Source organism: Xylocopa sonorina, chromosome 1 (assembly GCF_050948175.1).
Source record: "Xylocopa sonorina isolate GNS202 chromosome 1, iyXylSono1_principal, whole genome shotgun sequence".
In the NCBI taxonomy this organism is placed as follows: Eukaryota; Metazoa; Arthropoda; class Insecta; order Hymenoptera; family Apidae; genus Xylocopa; species Xylocopa sonorina.
Window position 1 is genome coordinate 15,237,750 of NC_135193.1, and position 21,317 is coordinate 15,259,066.

General features: G+C 36.0%; 5 protein-coding genes across 7 annotated transcripts; 2 read left to right on the plus strand and 3 right to left on the minus strand.

The window, feature by feature from the left end:
• Positions 1–133: 133 nt before the first annotated feature.
• Positions 134–7,392, plus strand: LOC143429772 (uncharacterized protein CG7065-like). Its single transcript, XM_076905542.1, has 6 exons — positions 134–280; positions 1,735–1,846; positions 2,205–2,926; positions 3,119–3,222; positions 3,308–3,413; positions 3,651–7,392. The coding sequence occupies exons 2-6, from the start codon at positions 1,775–1,777 to the stop codon at positions 6,379–6,381; spliced, it is 3,735 nt and encodes a 1,244-aa protein (XP_076761657.1). The 5' UTR covers positions 134–280; positions 1,735–1,774; the 3' UTR covers positions 6,382–7,392.
• A 121-nt stretch (positions 7,393–7,513) lies between these two features.
• On the minus strand, positions 7,514–11,054 carry Klp68d (kinesin-like protein 68D). Its single transcript, XM_076905556.1, has 2 exons — positions 10,688–11,054; positions 7,514–9,972 (listed from the first exon to the last, which is right to left on the minus strand). Exon 2 carries the CDS (start codon positions 9,956–9,958, stop codon positions 7,781–7,783), a length of 2,178 nt encoding a protein of 725 aa, XP_076761671.1. The 5' UTR covers positions 9,959–9,972; positions 10,688–11,054; the 3' UTR covers positions 7,514–7,780.
• Positions 11,055–11,447: 393 nt separating this feature from the next.
• Positions 11,448–13,751, plus strand: LOC143429785 (PAT complex subunit CCDC47-like). Of its 3 annotated transcripts, XM_076905579.1 has the most exons (5): positions 11,448–11,508; positions 11,878–12,874; positions 12,953–13,124; positions 13,207–13,431; positions 13,490–13,751. In XM_076905579.1, exons 1-5 carry the CDS (start codon positions 11,460–11,462, stop codon positions 13,502–13,504), a joined length of 1,458 nt encoding a protein of 485 aa, XP_076761694.1. In that variant the 5' UTR covers positions 11,448–11,459; the 3' UTR covers positions 13,505–13,751. The 3 variants fall into 3 exon arrangements, with proteins under 3 accessions (XP_076761694.1, XP_076761683.1, XP_076761701.1); XM_076905568.1 differs by having other exon boundaries at positions 13,207–13,744; XM_076905586.1 differs by having other exon boundaries at positions 11,487–11,615; positions 13,207–13,742.
• A 1,056-nt stretch (positions 13,752–14,807) lies between these two features.
• Positions 14,808–17,200, minus strand: LOC143433337 (putative gustatory receptor 28b). The gene is made up of 8 exons (XM_076910639.1): positions 17,185–17,200; positions 16,605–16,921; positions 16,194–16,459; positions 15,802–15,975; positions 15,429–15,681; positions 15,270–15,338; positions 15,103–15,192; positions 14,808–15,038 (listed from the first exon to the last, which is right to left on the minus strand). Exons 2-8 carry the CDS (start codon positions 16,887–16,889, stop codon positions 14,940–14,942), a joined length of 1,236 nt encoding a protein of 411 aa, XP_076766754.1. The 5' UTR covers positions 16,890–16,921; positions 17,185–17,200; the 3' UTR covers positions 14,808–14,939.
• Positions 17,201–19,164: 1,964 nt separating this feature from the next.
• Positions 19,165–20,801, minus strand: LOC143423719 (mitochondrial inner membrane protease ATP23 homolog). The gene is made up of 5 exons (XM_076895236.1): positions 20,581–20,801; positions 20,311–20,356; positions 19,996–20,077; positions 19,712–19,936; positions 19,165–19,402 (listed from the first exon to the last, which is right to left on the minus strand). Exons 1-5 carry the CDS (start codon positions 20,765–20,767, stop codon positions 19,205–19,207), a joined length of 738 nt encoding a protein of 245 aa, XP_076751351.1. The 5' UTR covers positions 20,768–20,801; the 3' UTR covers positions 19,165–19,204.
• Positions 20,802–21,317: the final 516 nt, after the last annotated feature.

Genomic DNA, 21,317 nt, shown 5'->3' on the forward strand with positions numbered 1-21,317 from the left:
CCCTTCAAATGTACATTGCGTAGATACAAATGAAACATTTTATATGTACCGAGCGTTGTAAATACAGGAAAAAAATGTATGTTGGTAACAATGTTTCCTGCCAGCAATTAATTACCGAACACGACCTCTGTGTATGCAGGCCAGTCATGCGCAGACTTGTGTTCCTTCGATATTTCTTTTTCGATATGGCCACCGTACGGTTTTATCGAAAACAAAATTAAAGAACCGAAAATCTACACGTACCCAAGTACTGAATGTGATCACCGTGACTGGTAACTTGGTAAGTCAAGCTTGTTTACTTTCTATTTTGTTAGTATTAGAAATTACAAATTGATGCGTATAACCGTAAAAAAAACAAATAAAAATAGATACGAGTAGGAGAGAAACGATTAATTAAAAATCAAGGGATCGCCATTTGGCCGTTAATCACTTGGTTGCCCGCGGGCTATCGATCCAAGTGAGTTCAAATGTACTATTTACGTTGTCAGATTTTTACGAATCACGTACACACGGTCGTATATAACCTTTTGGTTGCGCGTATTACAGGTTGTTCTGTAATTTTCACCATGATTTTGTTACTCTCATTATTATGTTAGTAGCAGTATAATTTGTTTAAGCGAGCACCTTTTAATAAAAAGACACGTTGTTTACATAAGTCTCGTTCATTCTCCTGTGAAACGATGATACTCACAGCGTTACTCAAATTGGCTGTGTCAGTTCTATGTAGAACACGATTTTATTTCAACGTACAAATGGCTATGGTTTTTCTCATTTTTACTGTAAGCCGCAAAGTTAGCCTATAAGTCTTAACTTTGCGCAATGTTAGTGTCTTTGTATGGTGCACTTCGTTAAACGTTTTGTGGTATTTGTGCATCCGTGGAAAAATTATTGGAAATATGAGGTTTCCTTTCTATGTTGGTAAGTAGCTGGGGAATGACTTTTATGCCCCGGCAAATTTACAACAATAGTGATAATGATAATAATAATGATAGAAATTATCTCGTCTTATATTAAAGAACGAATTAATATGAATTTCCTTAGGAGCCCAATTACTCTTTAGAGTTGTTAGCCTAAGCGTGTAAGTACATAAGTAAAAATTGATATACTTTTACAAATGCGTTAGACTTTAACTAAAGTTAAAGAACATTAAACTGAAGATTTAGTTGTGTTGTACTTCGCATTGCTGAAACTATCTGTTCAGCAATATTTTACAACACACGGTATATAAGCATTAAACAAATTTATTCTGAGAGAGTTTAGTTTATAAACATAAAATTAAAATGTATCGATAGAAACATTACATTTAAATAATGTTACATGTGTATATAAATTGTTTAAGTATAATAGTATTATACGACGTTAAATGGGTAAGTATAGCTCTTTAAAATTTGTAGCTTTACTGTAATAATATTTATGAATCAAATTGACCGCAAATGATTAAATATTGCTGCTGCAGGGTTGGCCCATAAAATAACATTACTGCTAAGAATAATTTTGATAGATATTCATGAATATTAGCCGTAACAAAAAAAATTTAGAAGTTATTATTTCTCATGATAGATAAACGTATATTTTTATTTTTAATTTCTTAACTTTACACTTCTACGGTATGCTCCTATAGTATCGGTGCATTATTTATTTTTATATAGTTCTTGTTCAATCTTCCAACTTTTTGCCAATCCTAATGCTGCATTTTTATCATTCTCAAGCATCATAGCACTTTTGTGTTTTCAGAAAAACACGGTGAGAATTTTTCGTAGACTGGGGTGCAACCATGCAAAACTTTGATGATCTTGACATAGAGGGTCGCACTCCCTCTCATTTATCAGAGGCAGATAAAGAGAAGGTAATGCATGACAGCAACTATCCGTAAAAGACATTGTTATTTATTCATAATTGATACTTAGAGAGATGTTAATAGCTCTAAACAGCCTTGTATGAACAAATTTAATTCAATATTTTTAACTCGTTTCTCCATGTGCAATCACTTCTTTTACGTTTATCTTTGGTCTACATTATGTAGTACTGCGTTCACAAATATGTGGAATATGCATCTCTGAAATTGCTAGATGAGGGTACTATTCAAACTATATATTTCTGTTGAATTTTCGAATTTCACATTCGAAAGTATCACCTAATTTTTCTGCGATAGCCTTAAAATTGCAATTATCTGTCCTCTTTTATAAGATATTTGTGTTTCGCAGGAAGAGTATGATCGAAAACGTTTAATGAGGAGCAGTGTCAATGCTGAGGATGGCACACTCAGGCCTGTGTACTCTGAAACTGAAGATGGTGATATATGGTGTCATATATGTAATATAGCTCTGTTCGGGGCTCATAAATTACTAAATCATAATATGTGTAATCGTCACAAAATGAAATTAAACGAATGGCCGTACCCAGTTTTATTATGGTCCAAACGATCAGATATCGCAAAAGCATCTCCACCTGTGCAGTCGACTGCCATTGGTGATGGCCTGGCACCTGGAGAACCAGTACCGCCTGGCATGGAAGATCAAATAACTCGAACGACTACGATTCAGATGAGTCTGGATCGGCACAGAAGTTCTCCGCTCGTTGGTCTCGAATATCTGCTTGAACTGGTCGATAACGATTCTTGTGAACCCAGTTATACATGTGTTTTGTGTGATAAACGAGGTGATCCTCGTACGGTTATGGCTCACATTACCAGTTATAATCACAGAATAACTTATCTAAATAGACATTTTCCAACGATATCGCGAGCAATTATGGAATTACCGCGAACGCCTAATTATAAACGTGGAGCTAATGAAATATCGGTGTTAGTGGCTAAGAAGATCGAAGAACGATTTGGAAGATTGCAACCGCAGCTGGTAGACAAGAACCAATTTGAAAAGAGTAGGATACAATATATCAAGAGAGTTTATCAGGATTATCACTTTAGGTAAGTCATGTTATGTTTATTCCCATGATTTTTGGCTTCATACGCTATCGAGATATTGTACGAATCGAGTACTTCAGTTTGCGAAGTTTTTACGAAAGTTTAATGGATGTCATTCGACAAGGTGCGCGTTAATATCTTTCGTAATTTAACTTTGCCTTTTCCTACAAATCAATGGCTGTTTCCTACGTGCAGGGAAACGCCAGAGTTAACATTTATGGATGTTTACGATGTGCGATGGGTAACAAACTTCGAAGAGAAGATGGCAGAAATGACTGGTAATAGTGGTTCGAAGAAAGGTGAGTATACTATAATATATACTTTCAATCTATCGTGATTACGTTTTTTCAAAAAAATTCAATCGATCAACGATCTTGTATTAAGATTCTCAATCAACCGATGAGAAGCAAGAGGATAAGCATAAAAGTGAAGATAAAAAAAGTGAAAAGTCGCCGAAGAAAATCGAGGCGAAACCAGAGACTACAAAATCGTAAGTTAACGCTTACTTTCAATTATTAACATATTACGATACTTTTTGAATTTGACAGGATTGGTTTAATAATTATCATCATTTTGCTCTTCTTACTTAATTCATTCTAATGAATTTAACGAAAATACTATAAGAAATAAATACATACGATATAATCATATCCATATTCCTGTCCCCTATCCCTTCCTATCCCATCGCTCAAGGTTAATTGTTAAGTAAACATTTTATCTTTTTTAGGGGGTTCAAGATCCGCATTATCACGAGAGATAAGTTAAATATCCGTAAACCCCTAGATAAAGACGAAGAGAACGTGAAAAAATCCCCCAAACGCCCCTCGGACGAGACGAAATCTCTCTCGTCGCTCTCGAGCATATCGAGTAGTCCGTCACCGTCGCGTTCGAGATCACGGTCGCCCGTACGTAGTCGTAAGGCTAGCTCGATAGATAAAAGTGGAAAGTATCGTAGTAAATCGCGATATTCGCGGGATCGTACAAGTTCTCGTACTCGTTCGCGGTCCCGTTCCCCCGAGCCACTCAGGGAACGAGATAAATGGGACAAATATCGAGACCAGATCAGACGTGCCGAAGAGACGCTTGATCGTGCGTTGAAGTTCCATGAGAAAAACCCGGAGAAGCACCCGTCTTATCCGGACGAATGGAAAAAGTTTTGGAACAGACGGTACAAAGAATTGCAAGCCGAAGGCAAAGACCCGAGTAAACACGACTTCAAGCCAGAGTGGATAGAGTTTTGGAACAAACGGATGCGCGAGATTCATAACGAACAGCTACAGCAACGAAAAGAGGAGATCAGAAAGCGATTAGAATTACCGGAGGATAAGCCGCCTGAGAAATGGATCCCATCGAGCAGGCGCGATAGAACTCCGCCTAAAAGAAGTCGTCATCGCGTGGAAAGCGACGACGAGGTGGAGTATGTGGGCACGAAAACGATCAAGTCAGATTATTACGATCGCCATGATACCAGGGAACGTGATTATGCGTATTCATCGTACGTACGCGGAAGGGGAAGTATGTACAGAAGTAGTTACTACCCTAGAGGTATTCCACCTCGGACAAGACAGATACATTATGCAACACCGTACCCAGTAAAAGATAAATCACCAAGCCCTATACCGGATGAAGTATTAACGGAGGATCTAGAAGTTGTTGGTTTGCTAAGATTGCTTACAGCACTGGAGGGTCAACTGGGCTCGCTTGGACCAAAGATAGTCTCCCTTCTATCGAAGGCTCTGGCTGCGGAAAAGGCGAAGCCCAATTCTGCCGAGGAGTTGCTCTACGATGAAGAAGTAAGTGTACTATTCGAAACGGTTAAAGAGAAACTGAAAGGGCAGTTATTCGCGGGAATGATAGAAAAAATGGCCATAACGCCGACTAAAACCGCGATACAAAATATTGCTCAATTATTGCACAGAGCAGCAGAAAATAAAAAAAAAATGGAGGAGGAGAAAAAGAAGAAACGGGAACTAGAAGCTGTCAGGTCTACGACTTACGTATCTAGAACGGTTTATCCGAGGCCGGTCGAGATTATTGCACCAGCAATTAAATCCGAACCCGTTAGCGTGCCCGGGGTCGGTACCGTGGACAAGGTAGCTATAGCTCAACAGATAGCAGCTGCGCTCGTCGCGCAAGGTAGATCCAATGTATCTCAGGAAGAGTTAGAAACTCTCATTAACGCGGTTGTTGGAATGGCTGAAGCATCAAAAAACTCCGACAAACCAGTAACTACTGCAGATTTCGTGAAGGGATTAGCAAGTGGTAATAATTCTCTTCCCCAGAACACTATATCCGCACCAACAACTTCGACTACGGTTGATACAGTTGAACATCAAACTTCTAGGATGGAGAGCTTGTCGGACGCAGACTTAAAGTCTCTTTTACAGAATTTCAAAGACTTAAGCACACAGGAACAACACGGGCTCATAAACTTCTTGAAAAAGTTAGAGGTAACCGATCCGGTTCGAGTAGAGAAGCTAAGAGCGTACGTGAACTTGGGCACGACCTCGATAATGTCAGCGCCGAAAATAAAGTCTCCGACACCGGAAAAAGTGGAAACGATCATTAAATCGAGTAGAAGTATATCACCGTTCTCTGTGCGCAAAGGAAATCAGAATCCCGTCGAGCAAGAAAGTAAATGGAAACCTAAAATAGACATGTTTGCGAACGACGACGAGGAAGAACAGCAAAACAAGAATGACAATGAGGACAAACAGAAAACGAAGTTGGATCTATCAGACGATGATGACGATTACACGTTCGAGGATATATACAAAGCAGCCGACAAGAATGTTAGCGAAAATGAGAAGGCGAAGAAAAAGTCACGAGCATTCTCAAAATCTGTATCTAACTCGCCCAGCTCGTGGACACGATCCCGATCACATTCGAGATCTCGTTCTCCGGTAAGAACAAAAGAACTTACGAAGACTAATGACCCAAATGCGATTTTAAACGAAACGAAGCGATTGATAGCTAACATAATGGGCGATCTTCCGAGCAAATACGTGCCAAAATCGCATCAACCACTCGAAAGTGAAAACACGGAACAAGGTATGGGAAAACCTATAGACCCAATGTCCAATACGTCGGCGAGTATGATGTCGAGTTTTTATAATCAAGATTACATTCAGGGTAATCAACAATCTTGTACCCGCCCACAAGGACCTCCGTTAAGTTATCCAAATATGTCTGGTCAGCAGTTCCAAAGCTATCCCCAACAGGTTTACAGTGGTAATCAGGGTTATATGGACAATGGTTATAATTACCAAGGTTATGCTGGTTTAGGGAATCAGGGTCAATACAGTGGACCATCCATGGGAACGAATCAATATCCGACTCAACAGAATTACGATGGTTCTACTTATGCCGGACCACCGGGTGGCCATTCGTCGAGTTATTCCCAACAGCAACCGCAACAACAGTATGGGAATTACGTGCAACAGCAGCGTTTTTATTAAAATCACTCGTAAGAATACACGGAACTCTTATGTAATTGGTAAAAACCACTTGCAATTGTTATGGGACTAGTTAGACACTGTTCCAGTGTCTAATGGGAATGTTTAAGTGTTACTAGTTCAAGAATCTTAATTGATGCGTAGAAATGACCAGGATCTTATTGAGTTTCTAATTTAATTCAAGTGACAATGTAAATACCTTCCAATATCGGTTACGGATAGTAATCACTTCTCCGCCACTTCTCGTTGAACAAAAATATCCTGATCATTTCTATAAGAAGTGAAGAGAAAAAATTGAAAAAATACGCTTATTTCATTGTCACAGGACTTCCGCATAAATTTTACATTCATGCTTATCATTTTTCTTCGTGCATAGCAAATTTATTTCCCGCGTCGCTTATCAAGCATCCACTATCGCGCGTATCTCGCCACGATTTTCAAAAGTGTACGGCATGCTTGTGGAGTGAATGTGGATTTCTTAACAATGGAGTGTGTTAAAGAGACCCTTGATGTCAACGGAATGAAAGTAAGTAAAGGAAAAAGAAACTTGAAACGGAAAAAAAAGCGTCTTTACTCTCATTTACAATTTTATAATGATAATGTTAATTAAATTTTATTAATCGATGGTATACTTTCATCATCTTTGTAATTTAGCAATTTCAGATACGTGTGATATAATCTCAAAGGAGTCGAAAGTAATGATGTTATTTTTACAAGCACTTTAAATGTTTAATGAAATATATATATGAATACATATATATATATTATAATAAGAACAATTACGTGTAATTTTTCAATAAAAAAAATTGTAAAGGAGTATTAAGATAAACGAGTAAACAGTAACCTTAATTTGTAAATATTTTTAAGCATGTAAGTTTTTCATGTCTCCGTGAAACTACGAACATACCAAGGAACATGTTTTTTTAAACCCGGTAATAGTACTGATAAAGTTATCCATAAGTTTAATTGTATTATCAAAAGGATAAAAAACATATAAACGAACCATACTCTATCCTACGTCTCATGATTTCCATTCTAACGGATATCGCTAGAAGAAGAATAAAAAAAAACGCAAAAATTTGCACACATATTCCAGTCTTCAAAAAACGAGTAGGAATCTGACTTCAACAGGATATTTATTTATATCTTTTATTAATGCGATAATGAAATAATCGATATATTAATACCACGTGGCTGTACGGTGCACATTGACTAGAGAATTACAAAGATGTTGGCTATTTTGCGCTTTAGCGATACATACATCAAGTATGTGGCGTATCACAACGAATCATAAAATTAAATATATATGTATAAATTAATCGAACGAAGCTCACGATGCAGTTCGTACAATATTTACACGTTTCTTTACAGACTTTTTTACTGGAACGTATTAAAAAATTGCCTACTTCGGTACAAGACCTCTCGTCTTTGGATAAACGGGCGCTGGTATCTGTGGAATTTTTCCAACGCTTTTAGGTCGTATTTTTGCCGACTGTAAACGCGGTTTCGATCTCAGTTTAGCACTGGACGCGTCCACATCGATATCACCTTCGTCTCGCAACGCTTCCTCGAGAACTGCCTGGATCGTGGGCGCAATAGCGGGTCCCTGATAATCCAGAGTCGTTCTGGCTGGCATATCTAAATCTAAATTTAGTATATTTTCACCCGCATAACGACAACCTCGTCCCATGGCCAGAGCGATCCGTGCATATTCCGAAACCGGCCTACGGGCAGCAGGAACGGACGTGGGTCTCTTTATCAAATCTATACTGGATGGTTCCGGGTCCTTTACTATCCAACAGTCGTCTTCTTCGTCGAGGTGAATTCTCGACAAAATTTTGTTCTTCTCTTCCTCCGGAATAAAATTGTCTATAATTAAATATTTCAGCTTCAACTCTTTCATTAGTTCATGTTGAGTTTGTTCTAAATCTCTTCTGTCCCTGTTGAAGTCGTTGGTAACATCCTCCAATTCTTGTTTCAGAACTTGCAGCTTATTGAAACATTTCCTAAGCTTCCTCGACTTGACGTCGACCTCTTGTTGTAAGTTTGTATAAGTTTCCTTCACACCCAACATCGTAAGTTCCTCGTCCTCAAGTTTCTGTTGCATCTCAACCTCCCGTTTCTTCCTTTCGGCAATTTCAGCCGCTTTCTGTTCCAACGCGCGCTGCTGCTCGTTAGTATGGTCGATGATGTTCTTTCCCCCGCAAAGCATCTTGCTCTCCAAATCCTTTATTCTCATTATAAGATTTTCCGTCTCCTGTTTCTCAGCTTTCAATTGCTCCGCGATCAACTTTTTGTCCGTCTCTACTTTATTATCCTCACCTCGGCTGTCCTCTGCCTCAGACTCGGAGTCCACAGCTTCGTCCTCCTTCTTTCTCTTCGACTTCTTCTTTCGTTTCTGCACCGTACCTTTCTGAGCCAATTTCTCTTTCAACCGGCCAATCTCTTCCTGATACTGCCTCAACAACGCATCCTTCGGATCTTCGTTTATCCTCGGTTTATTCTTAATATTCTTAGCCCGATTAGCGTATCTCAACGTTGTCAAGGTTTCATCGTAATTGTAACTCGCAGGCCCGATATTGGCGACCATGATGGTCTTTGAATTCCCGCCCAAGGAATCCTGCAGTAACCGCGTTAACTTGGAATCCCTGTAGGGCACGTGTGTCGTTTTACCATCCACCAAGGCCGAAATTACGTTCCCCAGAGCAGACAAGCTTAAGTTAATCTTACTCGCTTCCTTGAGCCTTTCGCCAGAGGCACCAGTCTTGCTCTGCCTCTCGCTACCCGCGAGATCGACCAGATTCAAACGGCCCACCCTGATTCCGCCGCTGTCGCCGATCGATCCCATCTCGATGGTAATCAAAAATATCGCGTGCGACCTGGAGCTGTGCTCGTTCATGTTCGTTGCGCCAATAGTTCTATTCTGGTTCCCCGTATTCATTAGCTGCTGAATCTCCGCGGCACTTTTGCATACCGAGGTGGATAGATCTTTCACGAAGACACCGGTGTCCGGCTTTTCCTTCAATTCGAATCGAAGGCTCTGGTCCGGCTGCAGGAGATCTCGAATCTCTTCCTGATAAATCTCCAGGTAACTAGCACGTACCAAGTACTGCATGTTTTCTGATCTGCCTATGTGATTGAAAATATGCTCGAACGATCGCGGAATCACGCCGCGTCTATCGTGGTCGTTCTTCAGACCCTCCATCGTGTACGTTTTCCCGGTGCCAGTTTGCCCGTAAGCGAAGATAGTGCCGTTGAAACCGTCTAGAACCGAGGACACCAACGGCCTGACCGTTTCTTCGTAGAGGTCCTGTTGGCTGGAATTCCAATCGTAGACCGCATCGAACGTGAAAACTTTCACATTGTCGCTGGACGGGTCGTCCCGCGGATGGCGGATCTCGACCACTCCTCTAGACGGGAACACGTCGACCACACGAGTGTACCCACGGCCAAGCTCTCTCTCGTCCATCGGCCTGCATCGCACGACCACCTGGACGCACTGAGTCACCACGTCCGCAGACCCGCTCGACTTCATGTTCTTCTTCTTCCAAGCTTTCAGCTGGTTATCCGACTTATCCATGACAACGGCCGATGCTACCTATGCGCACCTATGCAAGCAAAGAAAACAGAACGATCAGCCGTGAATGCTACACGGACATCAGCGCTCGCCAATGGTTCGCCAAATCAATAATCCGCCTATTGTAAAACCGGCAAATTGTCAAATATGATCGTATCGCGAAAGTAATCGCTGATTTCGTTTAGGGATATGGTAATTCTCGCAGCCATAAACGAATAAAGGGTTCCAAGCATGTAATTTGATGTTACGTTTTATTTAATCCTATCGACGATGGTTTTCAACGTTTGTTATTATTAAACGGAGAAGTGCCGAACGAGAAACGCCGGTTGACGTAACTGTTTGCACTTGAGTGACTTTTAAGTGTGGGATGGAACGTGTAGGATCCGTTTCATGGACGTTGATTAATCGAAACGCGATTGTTTTATTCACGTGGAAAGCTATACTCTGTCGACGTCGATGAGTATAGCAGAGAAAAGCAAATCAAGCACGATACGCTGATTTTTCGTTTGAAAACTTATTCAGGGAAATTGATGAGAAACATTTTTTCCAGAACTGTAGCTACAATTTCTCTACGTTCGACGAGGAACTTTTCTCTTATCTTTAACTTCGAACATTTTCTGTGACTGCACGCTCTCTGTCACTTTTAACGTGAGAAGAAAATGTGCACGTCTTAACCAAACATTACGCGATACGCTCTAAGTGTCGCGACCATACTTTCCTCTAATATAATACGCTTACCTTTTCTAGGTCTCGAACGCACGACACGGAATGTATTATTGCAAAAGGGCGATGGATTTTCGTCGTATTCGCGTGTTACCCTTCTCTGCAAAGTATTGATCCATTGTTTGCTTTCTAGGATTTACATTGTCAACACGCGATCTTGTTACTTCCACTTGTTCGGTTTGTTTTCATCCGATGTTCGCCACGGGTCCGCGCTTTAATCACGACTCGATACTCGAACGAATCATTCAGATTATATACGAAACGTTGCGGAAAAAGACAGGAACAACCGCATCGTATTTTGACAGCGAAAAGCCATTAGAATCAGGCGTGCGCAATGAAGTTCCCTCACTCGTTTCCACGGACTTACTGAATCGATCTCTCGCTTCACCATTAAGTACACTCCACGAGATAGTCGTACGGAATTTCGTTTACGAAAGTTACTCGAGAGAAGTTTACTTTATCGACCTACTACATACTTTATATTTTGCTTGATTTAAAATGTGTACATCTGGTAGTTAATTTATGTTGAAAAATCGACCGAACTTTTTTCGTTTTAATTTCCAACAGGCGAACAAATCGATTTTGGTGAAAGTAAAAGTTAACTGTTCGTACCTATAACTTATTATTTTCGTTATCGTCCGTATAAATTTGTAACATAATTAAGATTGTTACAGAATTCGCGAAATTGGATATGTGTTTTGTACTTCTTAAATGTTAACGAAATTTAAGTAGAATTATTTGAAGCATATTTTATCATTATATGGAATTTCTGATCGAGGAAATGACGTTACGCTCCGTGATCAGCTTCGTGGCGTGCAAGTCACCTCCACGTAAGGGTGCTGTTATAGTATTATTTATTAGAAAGACTGTTGTACTTGATTCATAAATGAAACCAATGTCACAAATTTGAGAGCGACCTGTGAAAATTCACGCTGAAGTGAGTATAATACATTAAATCAATGAAAACAACGAATTTGATGTATAAAACCGTAACGAATGAAACTTTATCCAAGCATTCGATACTTTAGCCTGAAAACATTTTGGAGATTACTTTTACACGTCTATCGTCAATAGGATTATCGCATAAAATTCCTACGTTCAAATCGAATAAATGTATCGTTACGTGTAAACTTTTTTTCTTACGTTTTCTTTTTTACCGTTATAAAATAATAACACTTCGTTGCTCCTCGTTGTTTCAGACAAAATGAAGTTGTGGTTAGTTGTAGTTCATATTGTTTTGGTTGCAACGAATATATGGGTCACGGCACATTTTCACGAAGAACTTCCCGAGGATAACGAGTTCGCGGAGTTTGAAGACTTTGAGGAGGAGAAACCGGTGCAAACGATCAACGATCGTAATGCGGAACATTTTAAAGAATTGAATGATAATCAAGATTTCGAGGAAGAAGATGTTCTAATTGTCGACGGTGACAGCGAATTCGATCACTTCCAAGATGAAGAGGAATTCGAGGGATTAGACGCAGCTGGATCAAACACAGGCCCAAAAACCGATGAGCCGTCTACTCTAACCATTACAAAAATACCCCTTCATTTGCGTACAAGATGGGACAGCTTTTACGTAGAAATACTAATGATCATCGGGTTGTTAGTGTACTTTATAAATTACATAGCAGGTCGTGCCAAGAACGCCCGTATAGCAGAGATGTGGTTCGACGAACACAAACAGCTGCTGCTGGATAATTTCTCCCTTGTTGGTGATACAGGGAAGTCGAATGAGAATATGTCTGAGAATGGTCTAGTAAAAGAAAGCCAATCCCATTATAGTTTATATTGTTCGGGAAGACTGGGATGCGACTCTATGTTAATCGAATTGAAATTGATTAAAAGGCAAGATTTAGTTGCTGTTTTAGCGCAACTCGTGCGACCTCAAAATGATCAAGCCCATATACGCGTAGAGTTAGCGAAAGATGACATGGATAGTTTTGTATTAGCAATCGCCACGAAAAGGACTGCAATGCATTTAGTGCGCGACATGGCTGATATTAGCGTTTATTGCCCAGAAAAGAGACCTGGTGAAAAATTTGGTCTACCGTCAGGTTTCTATGTGATGTCTGAAATTGCCGAGGCAGCATCGGCTATATTAGATACAAGAGTTCTGCAAGCGTTTTCTAAATTCGCACCATATATAGATTATATACATATTAGCGATCAATTCAGTGGTCCAAAACAGCAAGAGTAAGCAATGAATAGTTTTTAATCAAAGAACATATATATACAACATGTTCGCTCTAATGGTTTGTATAATTTTTTCAGAGATACAGCTCAATTAACAATGCCTGAAGTGAAAAAAGTTTTACTTGTCGGACTGAATATAAGTATTAAAGGACGTACTATTAATGCAGAAGGCCAAGAAAAATTGAAGCTTCTTCTACAATTAACCTTCTGTCTATTACATAAATTACGTCGCTTCAAATTATCTACAGAGGTTGATATGTACTTTTTTCAAAAATTATATGATTATTTTTATATATGATATTATCTAGTAATTAAAGTTCCGTTCTATTTAGGGTAAAAGTAAAGCGGACAAAAATAGATTAAGAGTACAGGAGGCATTCTTAAAAACAACTCACGCGGCTAGAGCTGAAGCGGCTGCACAGCGTAGAGAAGAACGTCGAAGAGCTGAAAAAGAACGTATATTACAAGAAGAAGATCCAGACAAGCAAAGAAAATGGGAAGAGAAGGAACAACGAAGACTGGCTAAAAAGCGAGCACCTAGAATGAAACAGCTTAAGGTGAAGGCATTATGACTAAACGGATAAAAAGCGAGTTCCTAGAAGGAAGCAGCTAAAGGTGAAAGCGTTATGACCAAATAAAATGAATTAAAGAGAACTTGTTGAATCTTCTGAAGAGCCGTAAGTCGTTCAATTGAACTGCCCATATTTGATTTCATTCATATCAGTAAAGCTATACTTCGACCATTTTTACACACCTACTTAAATTATGGAATTCTCATTAAATAATTTCCAATTATGCCAGAAGCGTATAGATAAGTATGGCAGTGCTTGAAATTAAGAATGCTAAAAGTATCGATTTTACGAATCGATTTACACCGAGTGCTAGAAAAGAACCAATTCGATTTCCTTTTCTAAAATCGATATTTTGAAAATTTAATTCAAAATCAGCATCTTTACTCAAAATTCATTTTAATACAAGTTATTTTAACGTTTTTTATTTTTTATTTATAAATATATACTTCCCTTTTTTTCCTGTTGAAAGCATATGTCATTATATTACATATTATCACATGTCAGATAGGCTATAAACTTAATATATAGAATATCTGATTTTGCAAAAATGCAACAGTATGTTATGCAAATAATATATATGTATGTAATTGTTGTTTTGAACTAATATCAATATTATTTATTACACGATTTTTCTTCAAATCCATCCTCTCTTATATCTTTCAAATGTTTTTACGATGAACAACAAGTACAAAGAATTTTTTGTGTACATACCATCTTTTGAGTACAAATTTTTGTTTAATTGTTAATGCTCGTTTCTTTTCTTTTACTTAATTTTCTTCAATACGAATGAAAAAATGTTAAATATATACAATTTAAGAATAAAATATTACTAAGATATTTATATTCGTTTATAAATTTTCTGTTATAAGTGCACCATTGAGTACTTATATTTCAGTATATGCATAAAATGGCTGTAGAAGTATGAAACTTTGTTTCCAATTTTTAAATCAATTACTATAAATGTTGCTCTTCTTTAAAACATTTCTTCATGAAATCATTACTTCCTTCTTTACACATAGTATTATACTTTACATATTTCAAAAACTATGAATAAAGCAATGTACAACACAGCAACAATTAACGTATTGATTAATTGTTATAAAATTTTAGGAATTATTCAAAAGTTTAAAGTAAAAATAATAGATTTTTAATAAAATAACGTAAATATAAATTTATTGTACAATTTATTATAAATACAAATAAATAGTACCTTAGAGAAATAAAATATATAGTACACTTTTTCACTGGAAATGCATAATAAATGAATATTTTATCATAGCCAGTTTATACTAAAACTATAAATATTTTACATACAATTTGTACAAAGTTAACAAGCCTAACGTGGATGTCTTAGGAACACTCTCTATAAAACCTATTATTTTACTTGACATAAAATATTTATTCACCACTCAAGTCAAATTAAAGTATTTCTACTATTTTTCGTTTTATTCATAAATTACAATAAGTAGCTTAAATGTTAATATTTTGAAATATTAATAATCTTTTACTATTTTAGTTAAAGATTTTATTGCACTAGGTGTGGAACTCATTTGAATTAAAATAGCCATGTCAGTCGCTATTGTATTAAAAAACTGAAAACGGATATTGAATTAAAAAGTTTGCGATATTTTAAAATATCGTGTTCATTTAACTCACCGTCCTTGTAAACTCGTTATTAAGCTTAACAAAACCGGCAGCAGAAAAGTATATAGGAAATAAAATCAGTTGCAATGAAAATTGTTGTATCTGAAATTATTGCCATTTAAATTAGAATACTTTTACCTAAACTTTCCACTTAACTATTATACACACAAAATCTTTACCTCACTTTTTATATTGTTGTCCAAAATAGAAATTTCTAATTCTCGAAGCGACTGTGCAGTTATTTGTGCCTATAAGGTATTAATATTACATGTATACAAATGCCTGTATATAGGGATATATTAGTCATTTTATCATGTTACAAAAAATAATGATTGTACCTCGCGACACAAACCGGTGCATAGATTATTTATGTAAATAATTTTAGTAGAATTTATTAGGATCCAAAATACCAACGATAATAACGAATCACTTTTTAAAACGTCCGTAAGATGTAACTGCATTAACTCGAAATAGAAATTATATAGCGTTCCTATTAGTATTGTAAATTCCACTACTAATTCTAGTACAAATTGAAGACAATATATTTTATTAAGCCTACGTGAAATTCTAACAATCTCAAGATGGACGTGCCTTAAAACATACAAACAGAAATATAATTATTCATTTTGCAAACTGGTGCCCATTATTTGTACACAGTTACATAATGAATAAAGTTACACTTTATACATTATTACACAATATTGAATATACCTTGTAACTTGAAGAAAATGCTGGGTAAATGAATTCTGATTATAATAATTCATTGCAACCATAATCTTGTGGCTCGTATAAGATTGTTTCTTATATTTCATGTTTATGTCATTTGATAGCTGATACATTTCAGACAGAGTTACGTTTATCTCGTATAATTTGTTCTGTAATATTCTAAAGTAGAATTTAATAACGTGAAAGTAAAAGATAATAAACAATTGAAATAATGTCTTTAAGAGTGAAAAAATACTTTTACGGAAGGCGTTTATCGATTGTTCGTTTCAAATTATTTTTAAACGAATCGCGTTCCAAAAAGAAAATTAAATGCCTTTTAAATTATAATGTAAAACACAAATATCCCACAGAAATCAGAGGATACGAACTATACTTACTTTATAAACACACCGAAACTGAAGACAAGCAAAATATTTATGGTAATTGGTACATGTAATAGAATACTTAAGTATATGCCCCACTTAACACCAACTTTGTTTAATAACCAAATTAAAGTGCTTGAAGAAAGGCATAAATTTACGATCATCCACATAAATATCATATATATTACATATCGTAAAGTTTTTCGATAATCTTTTTTAAGGCCAAGTATTTCTAAAGTGTTGTCGACTTGTTCGCACCTTACAATTATTTCTCTCCAACTCTTTTGTATGAAAAAAAGATTAATCTTTTCAATATAAGGTACTAAATAAAATTATATGATCGATGAACAAGCTATAAGCATATGTACATGTATCCATGTTACATTATAAACCATGCTTATAGCTTGTATTTGTAAAAATACCTACTTCTGTGTGAATGAATCCGAGAATAATAGAAACAAGGGCTACTATAATGTTCACCCAAAAAACAAATGCATAACTGATCTCCTGGTATGCAATCCAATTATAGTCATCGTTCATTTTTATTTCGTAAAAGAAGATAACATATAATATGGCAGATATGCAGTCGTAAATTACAGTCAAATTGTATTGTGGACGTCCTGCTATTTCAAACACACCTAGACCGAATATTCCATTGATCCAAATCAAGGGCAACAACGCGTCATGTAGAGTCTTTGGTTCCCACGCCATAACTTCTATCCTTATTTTTTTCGGTACTTTTTCTAAATACATATTATTATAATTAGAACGACTGTTCAGTTATGATATAAAGGCAACGCTACACTCGTATTTATTAACGGAAAACGGACAAGCGTGTTTGCAAATTAATTCAGCTGATCATTTTGAGTTAATGTACGCAAGAACGTATAAAGAACAAAATTTATAAAAATAAAAAGGCAACGAGTTAAATAGAATATTTGTATAAAACTTTGAAACGGCAAAAGAAACGCGCACATTATATTCTATACTTTTTACGTTTACGTACCTTTTATCTTCTTACTGTTCCCGTTTAGTTAATACAAATAACACTACATTGTTTCCTTCTTAGTTCAATACAATTGCTGTCTTCCCTCCATATTACTAAGTAATGCATCTAAATGTGTTCTTCTTTCAAACTATCGTATACCATCGCAAATTACAGAATAAATGAAAGAATATGATACAACACTTGGGAGAATATAAACTTTCTCACATGATGTTTACCAGTACACGACTAAAGATAATCGACATATTGCCTTGCAATATTCATAATGGACTCAAACGCGATTCTTATTGAAGGCTGATAGAAGATCTCGCGTGTCGTTTAATTCATTTTTTCTAAGTGGCTACTGACATATAACTTGTAGCAAAATAAAATGAGACACCTTACATTATTCAATAATCTCTACGTGAAAAATGGAATACGTTGATAATTAATAGTTGTTGACACTTAATATTAACTTTTATAATCGTCATTCATTTTAACTTATTATTATTTACATATTACATTTTAACATTATAACGTTTACAAAGTGATGAGAAAACAAAATTGCGATAACTGTTGTAGATTAATAATATTTGATGAGGAATCAACTCTTATCTCTTTACAACTTGTATGACCGACTCCAGTACTTGCAGCATAATCTCTCAAGGTATGTGCTAAACCAAGGGAAACATTTTTCAACTCGATATAAAAACTGAAGAAAAAGAACTTTGAGATTATTAAGTAGCATAGCGTTGTCATAGGTATCGAGCTATCGCAACAACATTGAACGACAAATATCTTTGAAGACTAATATATTGCCGTGCTCGAAGCAGTATCGCAAGCCTCTCCCAGTAGTTAAAAAAGCTTCGTGTCTGCTGAAACACACCTTGACCTATGTAATTTATTGTTAGATAATATCAGAAGTACTAATAAGAGCCAAATGATGGTACACAAATTAATATTTTATACATACATACGTGTATCCTAAATGTATGTATATTAATTTTGTGTCGGTGTTCGTTATTTTTAGGATAAAAAATATAACTATTTTTTATGTGAATATATCTTAGACTATTCGTATTGTATAAAACTTAAGGTTTAGTGTAATTAATTGTATATTTCCTTAGTTTTATTGTAATTTCTTATATATTTCAAAAGTTTTATGGTAAATTCTTGTATGTTTCAGTAGTTTTATTGCGATATTTTGCATATTTCCCGCTTTAGAGGTAAGAGTGAGAAAGATATATAAGAAAGCTATAAGAAAGAGTGTGACAGATTTTACAAACCCTACTCTGGAACCCCTGGCGCCATCTCTGCGAAAAGTGCTCAAACTGGTCGCACACAATTATCGACAGCGAAGTAAACTACTCAAGAACTACTTACCACTATTCACTACTATTCACTATTCACTACTAGCACCATCTCTGCGGAGAATACTGAAGCTAATGCCAGACTAGTTTCAAAGTTTCTCCGGGAGATGGCGGTAGTGCTTTAGTAGTTCACTTCACTGTCGATAACGCTGTGCGACCAGTTTGAGCACTTTTCGCAGAGATGGCGCCAGAGGTTCTAAAGTAGAGTAGGCAACATCTACCTCACTCTTTCTTATAGCTTTCTTATATATCTTTCTCTCTCTTACCTCTAAAGCGGGAATTATATAAAAAATTGCAATAAAACTACTGAGATATACAAGAAAATACAATGAAATTACTAAAATATGCAATGAATTATAATAAACTTACTGAAATATACAAGAACTTATAATAAAACTTTTGAATACTTCTTTATTCACTAAGCTTTCCGATGGTATCATCGAAGATATAATCGAGATATGAAATTTGATGTTAAATGGAAATGGTGAAAACTACAGAAAGAAGTTAAAAATAGGATAGCAATAATGTGAATTTAATTATACTTGGATATCAAAATGAAGGAGGATTTATAGTATATTTTTTTTTGGAACGTGCAGTAGATTAAGAGGTATATAATAAATGAAACAAACAATTACACTTTAAACTAAAACTAAACTTTTATAAAATGTATTTCAATCTGAATATCCATATAATGGACCTTCAATATATGCTTTTTCCATATCACGCGAGTTTCTACGAAGTCGTCTTCCAACTGGTTCCAAGTCATTATAACATTTTAAAAAGACTCGCATTACAGCTTCTGTTGCTTCTTCCTTTGACACATTTTTTACAGCCATAATCGACCGAATAGCTTTGTCCGCAACGCAATCCTAATATAAGAGAAACACGTATAATCAAATTAGTAAATTATGTTCGAAGTTAGTCTGTGAAGATGTATCTCAATGTTGCCAAGGTTCAATAATAATAATAATAGTCAAAAATATTATTAAAAGAGTGGAAAAAGAAGAGATCATCCCTGTATAGATTATTCAAGCTACAATTCGGATGTGCTACAAAAAAAATTCACTTATCCCTACTATATGTTGTTAATAAAATAACTACGTTTCATTTATATAAAATAAAACAATTTCTACAATATGCAATATGGTTTTGTTATTTCCCATAAATATATATCTTACCTGGTGTGCTTGTTTAATATGAAAAGGTCCAGCAAGCCCACGAGTAACTGCACCCATGAAACTGCAGTGACATAGGTTAGCTGCTCTTATTTCTGTACAAGCTAAATGATCTATATTATTCAAATCTAGTTTGTTACGACAGAAATCAAACATATGTATCAGCTCATGACTCAAAGTACTTTGAACACGATTTTTGGTACGACAGGTATTTTGGCAAATTATAATCTGGAACAGATAAAAACATTTTATGCCACTGTATAAACGTTTGTACAATAAACACTTACCTGATTCAGTTTAGGATCATAACCACCGGTAACTTCTTTTTCGCATACTTCACACGAAATGTGACGACCCAGATCAACCTCACTGAAATTATCATAAAGAACATACAAAAATGTAATGAAGCATTCTAGTTGCTCCATTGAAGGTATTACTTTCAATATGTGCTACGTGGCATCAACAGATGTAATAAAAAATATATGTAAAGAAAAGTTAAAAAAGCTATCTTGGGCATACATCATCTTTTCATATAAAAAAAGGACTAAACAGATTCCATTCCAACAGATTCACAAAAGGTAAATTTATAATCTGCTACGTACCATCCTGAGCTTTTTAATGCTGCCAACATTAATTTTACTAAAGGACCTAAAATAAATACAAATGTATAAATTCTAAATTCATTTGAAAGTTGACAATCTAATTTTTGCATGCAGCATTACTAAAAATTGTTTCAGTTCAAAATTATAATAGAAAAATGTTCACTAATTTTAATTCTCAAAGAACATTGTTCGGTCTCTATACGATTATCCCCCTTTTGTTAAAAAGAACTTTTAAAAAGAATATGTTTAAACACATATATAGAAACTTACTATGCTGTAAACGATTGTAAACATTTAATTCGCATTTTGTTTTCTCCATTATTTCTTGTCTATCCAGGAGAAAAATTTGCCCAAAAAAACCGCGCTTTACAGGTCCCTTTCTTCCTGGATAAAGATCAGAATAATCTTCATAATGTTGTTCCTCTGGAACTGCCTTTTCATCCTTTTCAACAGTCATTACTATTTACAATTATTTATTTGTATCGTGAATTATTCTAAAAGTTAAATGGAATAATAAAGTATAGGTTATAATCCAATCTTATATCGTCAACAAAACCAGTGTCGCAATCTGTGTGGTCATTGGCGAAATTAATCATAACTACTGATAATCTGCTGGCGCCATTTTTGTGGAAAGTCCTTGAGCTGAGTCCTTGAGTCATTGAGCTATCGCAAATTAATTTCGGCGTTATGGGTGACTAAGTAACGAAATTGTGGAGGAGCTGTGATTTAAAGGAAGGCTTGTATCTTGTTTGTTAAAAGAAATAATAGCCCCGACAACAGAACTCTGCCACAGCAAGAGCATTGTGATGTTACTTGCGCCGTGTTTATCGCATATTTCCCGTTTTGGAAGTACGAGAGAGAAAGACATATAAGATAGCTATAGGAAAGAGTGAGACAGATGATACAGACCCTACTCAAGAACCCCTGGCGCCATCTCTGTGAAGAGTACTGAAACTAATGCCCGACTAGTTTCAGAGTTTCTCCGAGAGATGATGGTAGTGCTTCAG

Excerpts from the sequence above, each read along its gene's own strand:
- LOC143429785 (XM_076905579.1), top strand. The coding sequence starts at position 11,460 with ATGACGTTACGCTCCGTGATCAGCTTCGTGGCGTGCAAGTCACCTCCA. Across the intron at positions 12,875-12,952 it reads AGTGGTCCAAAACAGCAAGA|AGATACAGCTCAATTAACAA; the intron begins GTAAGCAATGAA and ends TAATTTTTTCAG. Across the intron at positions 13,125-13,206 it reads GCTTCAAATTATCTACAGAG|GGTAAAAGTAAAGCGGACAA; the intron begins GTTGATATGTAC and ends CGTTCTATTTAG.
- LOC143433337 (XM_076910639.1), bottom strand. The coding sequence starts at position 16,889 with ATGGCGTGGGAACCAAAGACTCTACATGACGCGTTGTTGCCCTTGATT. Across the intron at positions 16,460-16,604 it reads TCGGATTCATTCACACAGAA|AGTTGGAGAGAAATAATTGT; the intron begins GTAGGTATTTTT and ends TTCATACAAAAG. Across the intron at positions 15,039-15,102 it reads ATAACGAGTTTACAAGGACG|TTTTTTAATACAATAGCGAC; the intron begins GTGAGTTAAATG and ends ATCCGTTTTCAG.
- LOC143423719 (XM_076895236.1), bottom strand. The coding sequence starts at position 20,767 with ATGACTGTTGAAAAGGATGAAAAGGCAGTTCCAGAGGAACAACATTAT. Across the intron at positions 20,357-20,580 it reads TTACAATCGTTTACAGCATA|GTCCTTTAGTAAAATTAATG; the intron begins GTAAGTTTCTAT and ends TATTTATTTTAG. Across the intron at positions 19,937-19,995 it reads ATGATCCTAAACTGAATCAG|ATTATAATTTGCCAAAATAC; the intron begins GTAAGTGTTTAT and ends TATCTGTTCCAG.
- LOC143429772 (XM_076905542.1), top strand. The coding sequence starts at position 1,775 with ATGCAAAACTTTGATGATCTTGACATAGAGGGTCGCACTCCCTCTCAT. Across the intron at positions 3,223-3,307 it reads TAATAGTGGTTCGAAGAAAG|ATTCTCAATCAACCGATGAG; the intron begins GTGAGTATACTA and ends TCTTGTATTAAG. Across the intron at positions 3,414-3,650 it reads AAACCAGAGACTACAAAATC|GGGGTTCAAGATCCGCATTA; the intron begins GTAAGTTAACGC and ends TATCTTTTTTAG.
- Klp68d (XM_076905556.1), bottom strand. The coding sequence starts at position 9,958 with ATGGATAAGTCGGATAACCAGCTGAAAGCTTGGAAGAAGAAGAACATG.